Here is a 20,106-nt window from a genome sequence, read left to right on the forward strand (position 1 = left end):
GAAGCAGGTTCCCTGCTGAGTAGGGAGCCCAATGCAGGGCTCAATCCCAGAACCCTGGGATCATGACCTGAGCCAAAGGCAGACGCTTAACCAACTGAGCCACTCAGGCACCCCATAATTACATCTTAAAAAAAATTTAAAAATAAGAAGTTTTCTTTATTAAGAAGATATCACTGATGACGGAGATGCCACATCCTACAACATACAGGTTAGACGTCACTTCAGTATCAAGGTTAAATTTCACTAGAAAATTACGAGATGGCAGAAATAACCACTAGCAGTAATTCAGTAGTAAGAATATTTGACTCTGATTCAATGCTTTATTACCTATGCCTATGAATGGAAACAACAAAAACCCACGCTACAAAAAGAAAATCTGTCTTGGAAAATGCAGATACACTGACTGGAAAGGAACTTGGCCATAGATATAGAAAGATCAGTTAGTTCCCACACAAGGTCATCCAGTCTAGCCAAGACTAACTTGTTTGCTATTCACAGAGGCTTAAATGATGCCACACAGGTTATATTACCCAATCTTTTATTTGATATATCCTCAATCCCCTCTAACTACAAGCTGTAAGGATTTCACTACCTCACAGGGCGCCCCAATCTGTTTTCAGAGTTTAGTTAGAAAGTGCTTTCTTTCTAAAAGCCAGTACATGTCAACAACTGACTACTACTCATAAATCTGTTCCCTCTTTTATAGGATAATCTTTCAAATATTTAAAAATAGCCATCGTACTTAAAGTCTCTTCTTTTTTCCTAGCCTTAATCTAGTTCTTCTTACTCTGAACCTTATCACCACTTTGGCTGCTTGCCTCTGGATAGGCAATCACTGAGTGTAAAGCTGATCCATAATGGTTAAAGACCACTAAGAGACCAAATTTCTACTGACAGGACTGATCCACACACACTACCTTTAAGTTTCCACCTACCACTTTGGTATGGCAATGCTATCTGGTTTCCCTTTTTATTCTTTCCCCAACTCAAAAAGGAACTATGTTTAGTTCAAATGTGTCATCGCCACCCCAAAATTTAGGTCTGTGCTATACACACTGTAAGCAGTTTGAATTAGTTATACGGCCTTAAAATATTCTAAGAAAAGAATGCATGTATATATAATCAACACCTTCCCCTGAGTGGAACAGCCAACTTTCTCCATCACTAAGCATCCTGCAACTGAAAAACTGGGATCTGACTAGTATAAGATAACCCTCCAGAAGTGGCTTAGAGATGTTACTGGTTAACATCTGAAGTAAATACCTTTTAGCAAGCCCACAGCAGCTTCTGGAGACAACATGAAGGAATCAAGGGAACGGGCAATCTCCAGGAGTCCATTAAAGTGCTGAGCCATGTGGTCTCGGCAGACAGAGCAAATGTTATGAATGGCTTTGGCTGCAGCAGAAGCCAGAGGCTTTTCACACAGGCCTTTCATCAAATAGCCCAACACAGGGTCTAAGGAGAGAAACCATACAGTAGACATTACATTTCTGAAACTCAAGGAAAACTTCTAGTTTCTTAGAACAGAGGTTTATATCCCTGCCCTCCCCCTTTTAAGCAAAACAACTATTTAAAAAAATGAAATGTGTTCAAACTCCAATATATAAAACATAAAAAAAGGAGCTGATCTCACTGACATAGTGTCAGGGAGCCCTGGGTCCTATCTATCCACCTTCTATTTCTTTCCTCATGGCTAGGCCTTCACACAGCATGGTTTGAAAACCACTGGTGGATAAGACCATCCAAGTATTAAGAATAAGGTAATATAAGAAAGAATATAAAGCTCACTCAGAGAGCTACCATTATTTATACTCAGAGATGAGTCACTATGTAAAAACAGCCTACGTTAATCAGGACAATGACAGTTATCTAAAGTGGACACTTTTATACTTGCTTCTTTATAGTTAGAAAAGGCCTTAAAAACAGGCAGATTGAGCTTTAGTACTTCTAGAAAAATATTCTACTTTGTAGCAAATGTAAGTGTTCCAAAGAAACTGATCAAACTGGTGAATTTCTATAAAGCACGCTCTACTTGTCTTTTACCTTACTTTATAAAAATCAGAATGATTTTCTATGGAAAAATCACATATGATTAAAAGAGCACTTTATAAGTACGTCAGAATAATCTCATACCAAACCATGAAAGAAGGAATCAAAAGAATGTCATAAAGCACATTAAAATGTTATCTCCATTTCTAGTCTAATGACCGATCTGATACACCAACCAGCATGAACCCTTGGCCCCCTCCACAAAAGAAGCCTAAAACTTTTAAGCCTAGGAATCAGAAGAACTAAGTACACAGTATAGGGAACTATAATACTGCATGCTTCTGTGATTCTCAAATGGAACGTATTGTTTTAACTATTCTAAAGTACAAACATGTAGCAATTTGTCTTATTGCTGAAGCACACATTTAAATGAGATACTGCATGGTGGTACTGAATGATAAGGCTTAACAAACAAACTCACTTTAGTTTCTTGTGGAAAAACATTCAGAGAAGAAAGTCAAATGTTGAGATAGATAATAGAAGTGAAGAATCTAAGAATTAGAAAATAGGTATTTTTTTTTTTTAAAGATTTTATTTATTTATTTGACAGAGAGAGACACAGTGAGAAAGGGAACACAAGCAGGGGGCATGGGAGAAGGAGAAGCAGGCTTCCCGCAGAGCAGGGAGCCCGATGCGGGGCTCGATCCCAGGACCCTGGGATCATGACCTGGGCCGAAGGCAGATGCTTAACGACTGAGCCTCCCAGGCGCCCCTAGAAAATAGGTATTTTGAAAAAAATCTTTAAATGGTATGTTGAACTTGAAAGTATCTCAGCTATAATGTGAGCATGTCTATCATATGCTCTACATACAGAAATAAGAAAAAAGAAACATCACTTTTTAAGCAAGAGTTTCAAATAATAAAAAAGATCATGTGTAAAACAAAATCAAGCTGAAAGGTGGTAATAAATATATAATCCAGTAATTTCACTATTGGGTATTTACTCAAAGAATATGAAAACACTAATTCAAAAAGATACATGCACCCCTATGTTTAATGCAGCATTATCTACAACAGTCAAATTATGGAAGCAACCCAAGTGTCCACTGAAAGATGCATGGATAAAGAAGGGGTGTAAACACACGTGTGCATGCACACACATACACACACCGGAGTATTACTCAGCCATAAAAAAGAATGAAATCTTGCCATCTGCAACAACATGGATGGATCTAGAGAATATAATGCTAAGTGAAATAAGTCAGAGAAAGAGAAATACCGTATGATTTCACTCATATGTGGAATTTAAGAAACAAAACAAAGGAAAAAAGAGACAACCAAGAAACAGACTCTTAACTACAGAGAGCAAATGGATGGTTACCAGAGGTGGAGTGGGTGGGGGGATGGGTGAAATAGGTGAAGGGGATTAAGAGTACACTTATCTTGATGAGCACCGAGTAATGCACAGAATTGTTGAATCACTATATTGTACACCTGAAACTAATATAACACTCTATGTTAACTATACTGGAATTAAAAAAAAAATGATGATAATATAAGCATAGGAAATACATCAAACTTAATATATAATTAGTGATATTCACAAGTTTGGGGCGTTCTTAAAATTCTCAGAACATATCACTCCTATCAAGGGGGCTTAATATATACTATCTTAGATAAATTATTTAGTCTCTTTGGATTTGTTTACCTGCAAAATGAGAGGAATAAAATAAATGACTTCAACCTTTACTTTTGATTCTAAAGTTATTCTGTATAATCTTTCTTTTTTCAAGCCAATAAGGGCATCCAGAGGTTATGTAAGTCAAAATTCTTAATTTTAATTTGTACTTATTTTGTTTTAAATGATAATTCTTGATTTTTAAAAGGAGCATGTATTTAACACTGAAAAAAACCTTTCCTTTGCTTTCGCCTATTAATAGCATCTAAGTTAGAACTACAGGAAGTCTGATTAGCTCAAGCATGTGCCAGAGACTAACAGCAATGTTCATGCCAAAGCAGACTACTAGAAGCAAACTGTTTCCCTATCTAGAGATCTAATCTTTCAAAGATCCCTTCTCCAAAGGATGATCAGTTTATAAATGTTGTGTCAACTAAGCAATAACTCATAATACAGTATTTACTCTCAGTGTCTAGAAATATTCTACCTACCAATAAAAATAGAGAACAAGTGAACAAGAGCAAAAGTAAAAGAACAAAATCAGAAAAATCATTCTCAGCAGCTGCAGAGGAGTGAGTTCATACATACCAAGAAACTGAGGATTTCGATCGACCACTTCGCTCATCTCTCCAACCAATTCAATGCTGGTGTATCGCACAGCTGTATGTACAGTCTCTGGAAGACGGACAACTCCTTCTAAGACCTCCACAAGTGTTGGATTGTTCTCCCTGAGTACAAAAGGCAAGTACTCACAGTTACTGATTTCGGAGGTTAGATTCTGGTCTAATAACAGGCCGCAAAAAGACAAATCATTGCTTTTTTCTAAACACATAACCATTTGGATGAAAGTCCTTAACATTTGGTATGAAAGTTTTTTAAGGCAAAAAGATAGAAACAGAATATACTGTTTCAGAGAATCATACTGCTCCTTAATCTTCTAAATGCCAATAAAGTATCTAAAGACATTCTGCTATCAAATAAGGTTCTTCAAATTGGAGAGGCAGGCATTTACTGTGGATGAATGTCTTCTTTTAAAGAATCTGTTTTAGTTATTCTTATATCTGCAGTACCTAGAACAGTGCCTGGCACATAGTGGGCACTCAATAAATATTGCTGAATGGCTAAATGAATGAATAATTCTCACAGACCACTTGGTATTAGTTCTTCTCCAAAAGATTTCTGATAGCTGGATACTGGAAATTTTAAGAACAGGTAAGTATGGGTGGGCCAGCTCACTAACTAAAGGAACAAGAATACAAGCTGCAGGAATAGGTAAAGGTGCCCTGACTTGGAACGTGAGGGAAAATTAAAGTTGACCAAATACTCTCCATGGCTCCAAGAATTTATTTTTTCCCTTTCCTTGTCTTTTTTCCACTCCCCAAGAATATTGGCTGAAATTCTTTATGCCCCCGTAGTGTAGGATATAATCCAGAAACGAAAGATGTTTAAAATCCAAATAATGTCCTGGATTAGAGCAAAACCACTCCATGCTGATAAACTAAGTCCTTATATACACTAAAAAATTATAATCATGCAGTCGGCCTCAAATGTGGATAAACAAAAAACAATATAAAATCTTCTCTCATTTATGCCTTATGTTTCCTGGGAGCACTAAGCTAATTTTTGAGACTCTCTACCCATCCTTTTTCACACCAGCACATATCAGTTAGAATAGAAGTGATTTTAATAATCTTCAGACTATCACTGAAGGTTCCAAAAGATATCAAAACAAATTTAAGAGCAAACAGTATGGTATGTAATTCAGGACCAGTACATCTTATTAGAGAAAAACAAACCTACTCTATTCTCCTTGAATATTTACTGGATTAGAAACAATATAAGATTTCACTGACTAAACCCTAAGTAAGCAGCTAAGTAAGAAGCACTATACTTTTCATAAATACATGCCTTAACCATCTCTCCAACCAAGGCCTGGGATAGAGCTCAGTTGCAGGTTATCTGATCACAATACAAGAAAACTTAATAGATATTAGCATCAATTTATAAACTCACAGCACAAATTTTGTTTTTAGGAATTCATGTTAAAGTAATAGAATTTCTATGCTACTCAATCAGAAATCAAATTCTAATAAATTAAAAATTTCCCATGACAATAACAAAAATAATTGCCCCTTAGATTTTGCTACTCTTTTAAGGTGAAATGGTCCCTGTCTTGCCTTTCTGAAACTCACAAATGATTCTCTAAGGCAGACAAAAAGGAGAACAATATAATGAAATATTTGTAAGGATAACTTACCCAAGGTCCAAAAGCAGAGGAGAGCTAATTAGTGCCTATTCAACTGCTTTTAAGGAAGTACCAACAATTTAACAGCCTAACAAATTTTTTATTATATCAACTTTCACAAGGGAGCCTCAGTTGGAAAAATAAATCAGCATTATCTTCCTAGCATCAAGAACAAAATAATTTTAACTCTAAGATATGTGGTTAAAACATGAATATCAGCAATGCATGCTACTCTGGAATAGACTCTAGAAGTCAGAAGACTAGGCAGCATTACAGAAGAAGTTCTAAGAGTTTCCAAACATATACCATATGAGAAAAATGGTGTAATTTTCCTTCCTTTGATATTTAGAGTTCCCAGCAAAAGACTTATTAGACACTCACGGATCAACACTCTTTGCTATAGCAGCCATGATAAAGAGAACCGCTTCTGTCACCTCCCAGGGTGGGTTGCCTTCTTTCAGAGTAGAATATAACTAGAGAAGAAGAGGTGGATTATGGATCCATTAAAAGGAAAACAGAATAGAATTCCAAAACAAACAAAACAAAAAATCCTGTTAGTTAAAATAAATCCAGCCCCTTGTTTCTAAATTAATCATCTCTCAGAGCCAGGGGAGAATATTATTTCATTTTTCACATCTTCACTAATGACAAGTAACTGCTATTTCAATATCTGAAATAAACCCAGTTAGATTCCCCAAGAGTGTATCAAGATTATCATCTGCCCCCACAAAATGAGTATTATGGAAAAGCAAAACATATTACATGAATGTCTTTTCCTGATCCCTATAATAACTGCTAAATACATAAATACACTTAAAATTGAGATACAATGTAAATTTCTTATATATGTATTGATTTTACATTTCTATTGTTTTAAAGACTTATCCGCATCAAAACTAGTAGTATAAATTCTTAAAAAGTAGCTATTTAGAATTCCATATCCAAGCAAGGGGAGGAAAAAGGGAGACCAAGCAGAATACTCAAGAGATGTTCTAGTCCAGAAATTCCCCAGGGTATATCCATCTGATTGGCAGTGAGTTTAAATAAGGTTTCTGTAGTCAAATAACAAACACTGCTAAGTAAGATAAAATTAAATATTCTCTTGTTGTAGGACTTCACCGAGCCTTTAACATACTGTTTAAGTCATTTCCCAATTTTAATTGAGGATTCCCCTCCCCCCCAAGAACATCTCATAGGACTGGTGTTCCACAGAATACATCTTGGACAACACTGACAATTTAAGTAAATTTGTAAACTGAGATCTGAAGAACAAGTAACTTGCTCAAAGCCACATAGCGAATGACAGAAGAGCTGAAATGTGAACACAGGTCATCTGCTTATGATCTGGTGATCTCACTGAATCTGCTTTCTAGGAATCTTCAACCCTTTGTAATTAGATCAATAAACACACTTCGCTTAATATAAAGAAAAATAGGTTGGGCGCCTGGGTGGCTCAGTTGGTTAAGCGACTGCCTTCGGCTCAGGTCATGATCCTGGAGTCCCAGGATTGAGTCCCGCGTTGGGCTCCCTGCTCGGCAGGGAGTCTGCTTCTCCCTCTGACCCTCCCCCGTCTCATGCTCTCTCTCTTTCTCTCTCAAATAAATAAATAAAATCTTTAAAAAAAAAAAATAGGCATAATTTTATTAACACTTTCTAAATCAGATTATGCCCCCAAATATACAAAATGGCTGGGTTACCAAAAAAATAAAGGTTAGTTCAGTATTGCTGATAAGTATCAAAACGAGTATTTCAGAGCTTAGAGCATGATCCAGCAATATGAAAACTGCCTGAAATTATGCTAATGTTAAGTGATGTGGAATGGTGATGATCGCAACCTTATGAGGTAAAATGTTACTCACTGTCAGGAAAATCATAGGACTATGAATCTTCTACTCTAGTATAGTCACCTCTGGGATGAAACTGCACAGGAATCTAACCATAAGTGTGGACAAAGGAAATGCCAAATAACTAAAAGAGTTGCCAGGATTTGGCACATAATTAATAAAGCAGAAAAACTTGCCTATTTTCCTGGCTAGGTCCAAGTTCCCTATAAATACCTTGGGGCCTTAAGGTTTATCTATGATTTTCCATTCTGACTGGACAAGTAGAACAGCTTTCAACAGCAAGAATAATGAGAGTAAACCATAACTGAACCATCCACAGACTACTAAACAAACAAAGCTACTATATGCCAGGCAGTGTGCTAGGCACCTGCATATCTACTGTCCCATTTAGCCATTAAAATTTAAGAAAAAAGTGGAACATTTACAGAAGACACAGAAATGAACACAACTCAAGTGATCAGTAAAACCAGTAAGAATCTCCAAATGGACTTACCTGAGCAAAACACTCCATAGACCCAATCAAGAAAATCAAGTCTTTCACCAGATCTGATACCCTCATCCGAAACTCTCCAAAGTCATCAGTCTCCTCAGGAACCCCCTCCTGAAATTTCAAGTCAGAGAATATTTCTTTTAAACTCATCACTAAGGCTTTCACTGACCTCTATAAAATCAAGAATAAAGAAAAAGCCATTAAGAGATAAGTTGCCTAAATCAAAGGATATTTTACTATATATGGTCTCCTAAACTTTTAGGTATGTAAAGTCAATACAACCTATCCTCTACCTTTACTATGAGAAACTGTTCTTCCTTTTACCCCTTTTTCCAAGCCACACTTTGCTCTGTTGTTGAAAAAATTTGAGTGGTCGGGTGGGAAGTGACCTGGAAGAGGTGGTAATTTAAGAGTTTATAAGTTAATCTTATTTTTAGTACTGAATAAGCCCCTGAAACTTCATGGTTCAAGATTTACCAGAATCAGTCATTATGACAACAGCTAGATGTAGAATAGAATTTTATTTCTTTTTATTTTTTATTTTCTTAAAAAGATTTATTTATTTGACAGAGAGAGACACAGCGAGAGAGGGAACACAAGCAGGGGCGTGGGAGAGGGAGAAGCAGGAGAGGGAGAAGCAGGCTTCCTGCTGAGCACAGAGCCAGAGGCGGGGCTCGATCCCAGGACCCTGAGATCATGACCTGAGCCGAAGGCAGCCACTTAACTGACTGAGCACCCAGGTGCCCCAGGATAGAATTTTAGACTTTAAAAAGAATTTTATATAGGTAGACAGATATATAATAAAACATAAAACAAGTATAGTAAAATATTAATGGTAGAATTCAGGTAGTCGGTATATAGATATTCACTATAAAATTTTCACCTTTGCCAAATATTTGAAAATTTTCATTAAAAAATAGATCATTTATACTTCATGCTTCCAATTGGGAGATGGTTAAGGGCATGTATAAGAAGCTTTATCCATGACTATGTGGAAAAAGCCCTAATCCTATTGAGAATTGCTGATCTAGTCCAACCTCCTTGCTTTAAGATGAAGAAATTAAAGTCAGAGAATGAGGGGGAAATGATGGCTATCTTGAGGTAAGGAATTTAAAGCACTCCACACATTATAAAGCACTATATATCCACAAGTATAAGGAATTGTCGCAAGGGAAATGGTGCCAGGGAACTAACAAAAGGAAGAACGGGATCAAGCAAGTAGAGCCAACTGAAGCCAGAAGCCCTGCTTTTATTTACGTATCAGGCTTCCATGGAAGATGTAGTTGAAGATAGAATTCCTCAGTTAAACAACAAAAAATAAAGGTTGAAAACCACTAGACTAGATCATCACTAAGATTCTTTCAAGGTGCAAAATACCATGACTCAACAATGTTAACATTAAAATGAAGAGAACAAAGACAGTTATAGTTTTCACTTCAGAGCTAATTGTGAGCAATGAGAAAAAACTCTCTTCAAGTCCTGGGTTAAAGGACAGGAATTAAACGAACTAACCAACCAACCAAAAGGATGAAATAAATGCTGTAAGATTTAAGAGACTAAGCAAAGAATGGAAGTTAAAGAGTTTTCCAATTAGGCTATTTTATAGTATTTCTAGTATATATTCTTCTAAGTAAGTAGATTATTTCTATATTTTCTTATAAATTACAAAATCAGTATAAATATAAAGAAAAATGTGTACTGTATGTATATGGGGAAGGAAATCATATGTAATTCACCACAACCTCACACAAATACTTCTTTTGTGTTAGTTTTAATCCAACTACATGTTATACCATTAAAAATAGAGCACATAAAATTTTACATTCTAATTTTTTCATTTAGCAAACCAATTACTGCTATTTCAAAAGTCATTATTTTGCATAATGGTCCACCAAGTTGCAACATCATAATTTATGTAACTCTTCTTATACTGTTGTACATGAGTTTATCATTTTTTTACTTTACAGATAATGCTTTATACATAAAATAGCCATTTTTTTTTCTTCAGCAGAATTGTTTAAGGTAAATTTCTAAGAGAAGAATTACTGGCTCAGCAGAATTTATTTCTTTCTATATAAGCCTTATACTCACTCTTCATTACACTGGTATTGATTTCTTTAGTGTATGCTACAGAGTGACAGAAAACCTGTAGATTCCATTAGCTTTATTTTCTTTTTAGTTCATTTTCAAATTAGCACTGAAAAGAGTAGGAAATTAAGATCTGCAGAAGTGGAGAAGGGAACTTACATGGTCTGGTTCTAGCTGGCAGTGTCGAGCCAAGGCATGAAGCAGCCTCTGAATGTAAGCTTTGAAGATTCCATGAATAACTTCATCATTAGTTTTGTACAAATGCTCCCCGAGTCGGTACCAAAAGTTAAAGGAAATTTCTACTACCTGTCAAATTAAAAGAAAAAGAAAAGGGTTATTTGAATCAGAAAAGGAATGGAATATGAAGACAGTTTTATTACTAGAACCATAGAGGAAAGAAGATATAATCTAAAGTAATACGAGTAGAACTAGTTAAGAAGCCACCTGTTCTCCAGCAGATTTATTACTATCCTCCCAAACTAGCTTCCCATGATAGGCCCCAAACTCCATTTACGGTAACTGGGTGTACAGTCCCTCTTTAGCTGGTAACTCTCCAACAGTATGATTCTGAATTTAGAGAAACAGACACAGAAATGGAAGTCTCTTTTAAATATTTTTTCTCAGATCTAAAATCATTTCATGTTTTGAGATTAAAATACCTCTTGACAGGGGCATCTGGGTGGCTCAGTCAGTGAAGCGTCTGACTTCGGCTCAGGTTCTAATCCCAGGGTCCTGAGATAGGGCCCCACAACGGGATCTCTGCTCAGCAGGGTATCTGCTTCTCCCTTTGCCCCTCCCCCGCTCATGCTTGTGCTCATGCTCTGAGATAAAATCTTAAAAAAAGAAAAAAGAAAAAGAAAAAAACCCCACCTCTTGACAGACAAACCATCTGCAAATCCCTGAACATACCAACCTTGTGTCATTTTTACTCACCTACTTTTCTGAGTGGGACTGAAAGGGAAGAAAAAGTCTGGGACTTTATCCACAGCTTATCTTACTTATGGCACTATTTAAAGGAGTGGTAATTATTACATAGTGCTACACTTACTCCCATACATGTTTTGTGTTTCATCCAAATCTAGATATCCTCATGAGATCAAGTCAAACAAATACATTTTTTTTTTAATGAATAAGAGAAAAAGAGATGAGAATCACAGAGCCGTGCTCCTCCCTTAGAGGGGCCCTACCATCCTTTTCCCATCAAGGATCCAAAATAGACCGATTTAAAACAATACCCAATTTGGGAGTTCTTTCTCACTTCCTTTTTTTTTTTTTTTAAAGATTTTATTTATTTATTTGACAGAGAGAGACACAGCGAGAGAGGGAACACAAGCAGGGGGAGTGGGAGAGGGAGAAGCAGGCTCCCCGCAGAGCAGGGAGCCCGATGCGGGACTCGATCCCAGGACCCTGGGATCATGACCTGAGCTGAAGGCAGTTGCTTAACCAACTGAGCCACCCAGGCGCCCCTCTTTCTCACTTCTTATACTATTAAGAGGAGGTAAAACTTCTTGAATAAACAAGACTTAAAAAAATCTAGCCAACTTTTTTAAGAGGCAGGGTGTTGTAGGGATTTTGGAACGGAGTAGACTTTTAAATCCTTTCAATCCCTTTCTCATTCCCACTCACAATCTGGAGAAAAAATTTTGGATGTTAAGACTTATACAGTTAAGATTTTATGTGGTTTTGTTTTGTTTTTAGCTGTAAAGCTCTAAAAAGAATAACTGGACCTACAGAGGGGGCTCAGTTAAAAGGTAGTAAGCTTTCTTCCTAATGGGTTCCCTGAGGTGCCTACAGCAGTCAGCCCAGCTAACCGGGTAAGAAAATCAAAAAGGATTCAAAGCAGAAACCCAAATATAATTTAAAAAGAAAAACTCTAATACAGAGGAAACCACATCACGCTAATCAAAAATAAGACTAGTTTCCCACAAATAAAAAGCTAGACGGGTGGCAATGGAATATAGGTAATATGCAACAAACAACCTGGAGAAAAATGGGTTTAGCATAATGCAAACACTACCTCATATTGAGGATGTCCTGCACAAATAAGCAGCAGTTCCAGAGTTCGTAGGTCACCAAGACCTTGGCCTGGAGTACAAACAATTTTTTCAAGAAAAGTTTCACATAGTTCAGTGAAAATACGGCAGTAATTCAGAACTCTGCAAATGAAAGAGTAATGAGAGCACCAAGTCAGAAATCTGTATATTATATGTACATACTCACAGACATAGTTAATTAAGTAAAAGGATCCTCAGCCTAAGGGACATGTAGTGATTATTAGCTATGCTGTATCAAAATCTCCATAAAAGCCACCTTTCCTTATCATATATTTTTATACATATAAGCAAATCACTCATAAGTCAGTTCAAATTCTCAATTACGAAAACATTTGAATAAAATCCTTATCAAATCACACTTGATACTCCAAAGTTCTTGGAGCCTTATCCTTTGTGAGTGGAAAAAATTACTACGTTCCATTATTCCAACCTCTCCTTCTGCATCCAATTTGCCACTCTAGGTTCATTCGAGAGTAACAGAGCATCTTTAGGCTGTGGTGTCTATATTTACCCAGTCTTAAAAAATCACGAAGGATGGAATCTGGGGCTACTGCCTTAAATAATCACTCACTTGTCTAAATCTTCACGTGCCACAGCCATATGATAAGCAGTCTCCAATGTTAGGACTCCTTGAAAAAGCTGCATGGCTAATGGCAAGTTAGTCTCCACATTCTCAATCGCATAGAGAGCTGAGCACACACAATCTGAAGCAGCTTCATGTAGGTTGGATGAGGTCTTATCCTGTTGCTGGGAGATGGCAGGAATAGGGAAGATGTTATGATCATTAAGCTGTAATTCAAGTACTAGCAAAACAATTATAGCCCGTTTCTGAACATGTACTTTAAATATATAACAGCCTAACAGTCATGGCCTTCAACCAGACAATATTCATCAATCTTCCCTGTCTTATTTCTATTTCCCTATATGCCAAACAAATCAGCCTTTCTGTACCTCAATCACAGTCATGTGACTTCTAAAATTCCATGTTTTTTTCCCCCCATACCACCCTCCAAATGTAATGCCATGTGTTCCCTACACTGTTTTAGTCTGTGAAAATCTTTTCCATCCTTTTTCTGATATTCAAGTACTATTTAAAATGAAAGGGTCTGGGGCGTCTGGGTGGCTCAGTTGGTTAAGAGCCTGACTCTCGGTTTCAGCTCTGGTCATGATCTCATGGCTTGTGGGACTGAGCCCCACATTGGGTTCCACACTTAGCACTGAGTCTGCCTGCGATTCTTTCCCACTCCTTCCCCATCTGCTCCTCCCCCGCACTGGCACACACTCTCTTTCCCTCAAATAAATAAATAAATAAAATCTTTAAAAAAATAAAAAATAAAATGAAAGGGTCCAACAAGTCTCAAATACCCATACCTACCGAACACATCATCATCATATTTCAGAATACCAAGGTTCAACAGAGGATCCTAAAGCTTCTGGGAATGAGAGAAGGTAACTTTGAAAGGAGCAAAAATCAGTTATTTAGCTTCTCATCAGCAATGATGCCTGCCAGTATACAAGAGAGAAAGGCCTTGGAAATCTTGAAGGAAAAGAATATCGAATCTAGAACTCTATACCTAGTTAAACCATCAATCAAGAATAAAAGCGAAATATAAGTATTTCTCAGGAATGCAAAAACTCAAAGTTTACTTCCCACATATCTTTCTGAGGAAGGTATCTGAGGAGGTTCAAAAACAATCTAATCCAGAAGCACAGTAAAGAGAAGTTCCAGAATGCCAGCTGGGAAGTAGATCTAAAGAGCAATTGATACAAATTAGAGTAAAGTTTAAAGAGACCTCTAGGGTTTCTACTTAGAAGAGTACAGTTGAGAGGATGGATAAATTTAGTGAAGGCATATTAGTCTTTTATGAATAATAAAAAACAAGGACATTTAGAATCTCCAGGGCGGGGAAAGAGTTAATACAAGCAGGGTTGGGAGAACACAAAGATAGATGCAAATTATTCATTAGCTTATTCTTAGATTGAGAGGTGGATTCAAATATACTTATTGTGTTTTAAAAGTTAAATAAATGTTCAAATTTATTCTTTTGTATATATATCCAGCATAATATTTGTAAAAGCTTTAAAAAAAAGAACTATGGGAGAAAAGGCTATATATCTGTAATAAAGTTGTGGCCCAAACATAAAGCAAACTAAAATATGGCATGATTTTGAATCACTGAATGAATGTAAGAATGAGAATATATTTGACTCTGACTCTAAAACCACTCGTCTTTTAAGTGGCAGAGGGATCCTGACACTGGATCAGTGGAGAAGATAATATAATGCTGGCACACTACTTGGCTTGTTCCTTACCCCTATTTTAATTCCCAGAAGTAACCACTGTCTTGAGTTTGATATGTATTCTAAGCTGCCTTCACTTCATATGTAATCAAGTGTATTCATAGATTTTTAAAAGATTTATTTATTTCTTTCAGACAGAGAGAGGGCGCGGGGGTTGGGGGGCAGAGGGAGAGGGAAAGAGAGAAAGAGAATCTCAAGCAGATACCCCACTGAGCACAGAGCCCAAAGCAGGGCTCAATCTCACAACCTGAGCTGAAACCAAGAGTTGGCCGTTCAACTGACTGTACCACACAGGTGCCCCTCATATTCATAAATTTTTAAACAAAAGTGGGATATTAATTTATTTATACTGACTATTCTTCACACAATTTAGTGAGATGAGAACCAAAATTACCATTACTGAGGTAGGGCATCAATAGACATGGAAACAAAGACAATGACTAGCAAAACAATTATTAGTGTCCTAACTTTCCTGAGTCTTAGCTCCTGATGCAAGAATGAAGCATAAATACACTAACAACAATGAAACACCAAAAATGTCTTCTTGGAGAATGTGCTTTCCTTTTCTTTAATTCACAGTGGTATCAACCCATTATCATGCTACCATCTTCTAAATAACAGTGCACTAACCAGTACACACAGAGCTTCCATACTAATATGACTTCATGGAAAGAGACCATCCAGGAAAAGGAGACAAAAATCACTCCCATCTCCAAAGACCTGTTCAATAAGTGCTTGAGACATTGCTATGTTTCTTGTTCTAAAAAGTAGTCTTACTCTATGCACTCACTCACTCCTATCTACCAAGACAAAATAATGTATTACTAGGTACTATTATTTTCAAAGTTTATGGAAAACATACACAAGTACATAAAAAGACACTACTTTTTATTCCATTAATCTCAAAAGCCTCAAATCTACCCTATACATACCCTGATGCTTAAATAAATAATCACAACTGCAAAGATAATATTCTGATCTGTAACTGTCTCAAAGACCCAATGACCATTATTATATTTTTAAAACAAGAAAAAAGAGACCACTGGTTTTTTGTTACTTGTTGTTTAATATGTAAATCACTGATCAACATATAAAACTGCTTTCCTATTAAACCTAACTACATTCTATTCTGAGTATTAATATTAATACCTTCATTTGGTAACTTGGTAACAAGGAAGAGACATTGCCGCTTTCTTACTATACACCTTCCAATCACTGTACAGAAATCTGAAAACACTGCTATGTCCCCGAAGGTTAGTTACTACTGTGACTACGTGGTAAAAATACTTTCATAAACAAAGTCATTACTTACCAAAACCTCGAAAAGGAGTGCTAGTAACTTATTGTTCGCCATGAAGTTACTGTCCAAAACTCCTAGGTTAAACCAACTTCCTAAACAGCGAAAGACCTTCATAAGCATTTTCTCATCTGTTCCTGCTTTTTCTACACAGGTCATCTGAAAAGAAGGGAAAAAAAGTTAAATAATGCCAAACTTTAAATTTAAACATCACAATCACCTCTTAGGTGTAATAATGAGGAGGAAAAGAATACTAACAGCTAACAGTTAAAAGTGCTTTGTAAGTACCAGATGGTGCTCTCAATATTCTTAATTCATTAATCCCCACTAAAACTACAGCCAGGTACTATTTCCACTTTCTCAACTGGGAAGCTGAGATACAAAGAGATTGCAGACTTGCCCAAAGATAGTTCTGTTTCAGAAATAATGGTTTCTTAGATCCCTCTTCTGCATTAATATAATTGTATCAAAAAATTATCTTTAAGTAATACTCATCTACATAGTTGATTTTACAGAATAAAAACAAGATAGTCCTACTATTGTATATCCCCATATAAAAAGCTGTTGTTTCAGCTTCTGCACTCAAATACTCCAGCAAATACACCATTCCACAGAAAGTGACACTACTATAAATATGGTAGGTTGATAAGAGAGATAAAATGAAAAGCCAACTAAAACTCAGCACTGTTTCTCTTTGCAAACTGTTTTTGTGATGTATATTTTTTCCAAAATGAAGTGTAATGCAACTTTTTCTGGATTAAAAAAAAATGTTTAAAAGTAACTTTTACAGGCAATGGGTCAGAAACGTCATAATTGCCATGGGGTTTGTGGTGGGGTACAGATTCCCATAGTGATCTAAATGTTGACTCTTGTACTTCTAGGTAGCCATGCTCCTCCTATATGTGCTGTATCAAGCAATTATGATTATACTCTTCTCAATTAGTTTGAATTGTACTGAACTGAACTGAAGGAAGAAAAACAAGAATGCTTCAAGTAAATTCGTGGCAACCACACACATACTTGAATCTTTGAAGCTCTGAATGTAAAGTCATCACACAACTGTTTGGCTTTTATACTTCCTGAACGACATTTCAATTTACTTCCTCTTTAAGAACTGTATTATTAAGAACTCTGTCTCTTAAAAGCAACGCCTCAAAGCTGAAACATTTATGCCAGAAGCATTCACCAGTAAAAATAAAGCAGAGGTAAATAAAAACTGATCTTGGATTAACAAAATGAAGACTAAATGAAGGGAGAAAAATATATTAGAGGACAGCCTCAGTCAACTATAAGGGCAAGAAGAATAATATTTAAAACTTGTAAAATTCAACACAATGTTTAGGAAAGGCTCCATTCGAAGAGACCACAAAAGTAAAATACTGACAAAATGGGATGGAATAGAATGAGTAAGAGGAATGTGGGGGAAACAATGAAAAAGGTTTAAGAGGCCTTTGGTACCTGGTATTACAGCCAGCCTATTTTTCCTGGCAATTCTGGACTATTTCATTTTCTGGGTTCTGTAACATGACAAGCTACATAGAGTTATAGACCTTATTAAGTACCACAGGGACAAATTTTTCAGATTACAACAAATCAAGCTATTGCCTGTTGTCAATTATGAGGAAGTGTTAAGTCAAGCACATGCCATGGGAGTCTGAGTGGCTACTACACTTGACCACTGCGCCAGTAATGATGCTTATGAGGGCTGCAGTGCTGACTGGATTCTTCTGGCTTCACTTGAGACCTTACAAAAAGAAAATGACAAGCTTGGGTCCCTTAACTCAATTCAAGTCATAGTCTGAGAACCAAATCTTCCACAACCACTCTAAATGAAACTCTTATTTTGTGTAGCTCCAGGGCTGATAGTCATACACATAATTTGTGTGGCTTACTGAATTACAAACAACAGCTGAATTCACAATCTCACCAAATTTCTCATGTGAAAGTTAAGAAATTGTAAAACATGGAATTCTGAAACTTGGAAAAGAGACATCTGGTGTCTGGACCCTAATGAAACAGATAATCTTGAACTCCCAAATTATTGAGTCTCCCTTACCAGCAGATGTAGTCTGCCTTCCAGTGTCTGAGAAGAATAGCCTTCTTCAGTTTGAAAGCCCTGTAATAATGTCATCTGAGACAAACGGCTTCATAGGTGATGCTCAATCTCTTCAAGACCTACCACAACCATTTCCCATGCCACCCACTATGGCCAAATCTTAGCACCTTCTGGGCGGGGGGAGGGGTGGAATGACAGGTATATACAAGAGGAAATAACTTATTAAGAAAACTGTATAACTTTGCTAACATGTATCTGAAGAAACCTGGGGAACATATACAGGAATGATTCTAAGGGTACCAGACCATGGGAGGCTGGAATATACCACTAACTTGAGCCAATCTCATTGATATGAGTGTACTTCCTAGAGATTCTGGATTTAATGAGTATATGGTGCCTCTGGCAAGGACCCAGGAAAATCATAGTGCAAATATCTAGGACTTGGGAGCAAATCTATGCCTTCTGCAGGTAATTATTCTTTTGAGAAACAGCTTCTGGCTTGCTACCGACCTTGGTAGAAACTGAACATCTATCCATAGGACATCAGGTGATCACGTGGCCTGCGCTTCTCTCATGACCTAAGTACGTCTGAACTACCTAAACATGGGCATGCATAACAGCAACCTGTCATCCAACAGAAATGGAATACAAGAAACTGAGTTCAGGAAAGTGTAAGAAAGTTGCATGAGCAGGTAGGTCAGATTCCTTTGACACCAACTCTTCTTGCATTGATTCATTTCCCTCAATCCATGCCTATTGCCTCCTGCCTCCTGGATGTTCCTTACAACCTAGTTAACTAAAGAAGAAAACTCTAGCCCAGATTACAGAATGATGTGCACAACATGCTGGTACCACCTGAAGGTGGAGAGCTGCAGACCCATACAGGGTAGTGAAGGACAGTGAAGGACAGTGGTTGTAGTGAAAGGACAGTAGTTGAAGGAAAATCCTAATGGGCAGAACTTCAAGCAGTATAACTGGTTGTCCATGACGTATGGAGTGAGAGAGAACCAAAAATATGGATCTTTACTTATTTATGGACAATTTTCAATGATTTGGATGACCAGGGATTTGGAAGAAGCATGATTAAAAGATTGGTGACAAGGAAGTCTGAGGCAGAAGTATATATAAATGGTATACAAATAGGCACAGACTGTGGAGAAATTTGTCCTATGTGAATACCCACCAAAAGACATCCACTATAGAGAAATCTTTCAATGATAGATGGACAAAATTAGAAACTCTATAATGTCAGCCCCTTTCCCCAATCACCTTGCTCAATACGCTCATAAACAAAGTGGCCATAGTAGCTGGGACAGGGGCTACACTAGGATTAACATATTCTTCCACTAAGTTAAAACTACTGATGAGTGTCAAATCTGCCAATAGCAGAGACCAACACTAAGTCCCTAAAATGGCACCATCTACCATGGGGATCAGGTTGATTGATTACATTGAACTTCTATCATGAAGGAAGAAGAGATTTGTCTGGAAGGACAAGGCTCACAGGAAGAAAGAGACTTATATGCTGGATATGGATTTGCCTTCCCTGCTTGCAGTGCTTCTGTTAGCACTGTATCAACCATAGACTCACAGAATGCCATATCCAACCATCATGGCATCCTACCTAATCAAGGAACTCATATCAGAGTAAGGGAAGTACAGTAATGAGCAACTTTGACCTCTGTTGGAGAATCTGATCCCCAAGGAAGGAATGCTTCTATCAGGAAATACAAACATAATTCCAGTAAACTATAAGGTAAGTCAACCACCTGGACAATTTGAGCTTCTTATGCCACTGAATCAATAGGAAAAAGGGGAGGAGGGTGTTAATCTGTAGGCTGGAGTGACTGATCCCAATAACCAAGGAAGAACTGAGTTCCTCCTACACAATCGAAGCAAGGAGTTCTCAGTCTGGAACACAGAGAATTTTCTAGAGAGCTTCTTAATACTTCCATGCTCAACAGTAAAGGTTAATGGAAAACTACAGAAGCAACAACCAAAAAAGGCAGGATTATTGAGGGCTCAGACTCTTTGGGGGAATGAAGGTTTGGGTCACTTCACAGA

At 37.0% G+C, this 20,106-nt stretch overlaps 1 protein-coding gene across 3 annotated transcripts in view; it reads right to left on the bottom strand.

Annotated features, from left to right (window-relative positions):
* Positions 1–20,106, bottom strand: part of TNPO3 (transportin 3) — a 78,036-nt gene that overhangs the window by 26,532 nt on the left and 31,398 nt on the right. For all 3 annotated transcript variants that reach the window (XM_035021071.1, XM_035021073.1, XM_035021072.1), the window contains 8 exons: positions 16,002–16,145; positions 12,960–13,135; positions 12,352–12,490; positions 10,494–10,640; positions 8,250–8,357; positions 6,294–6,385; positions 4,256–4,395; positions 1,264–1,455 (listed from right to left, as the gene is read on the bottom strand). In XM_035021071.1, the coding sequence (XP_034876962.1) occupies positions 1,264–1,455; positions 4,256–4,395; positions 6,294–6,385; positions 8,250–8,357; positions 10,494–10,640; positions 12,352–12,490; positions 12,960–13,135; positions 16,002–16,145 (1,138 nt within the window). The remainder of the gene's footprint in view (positions 1–1,263; positions 1,456–4,255; positions 4,396–6,293; positions 6,386–8,249; positions 8,358–10,493; positions 10,641–12,351; positions 12,491–12,959; positions 13,136–16,001; positions 16,146–20,106) is intronic.

Source organism: Mirounga leonina, unplaced genomic scaffold, assembly GCF_011800145.1.
Source record: "Mirounga leonina isolate KUSES-001 unplaced genomic scaffold, KU_Mleo_1.0 Mir_174, whole genome shotgun sequence".
Classification (NCBI taxonomy): Eukaryota; Metazoa; Chordata; class Mammalia; order Carnivora; family Phocidae; genus Mirounga; species Mirounga leonina.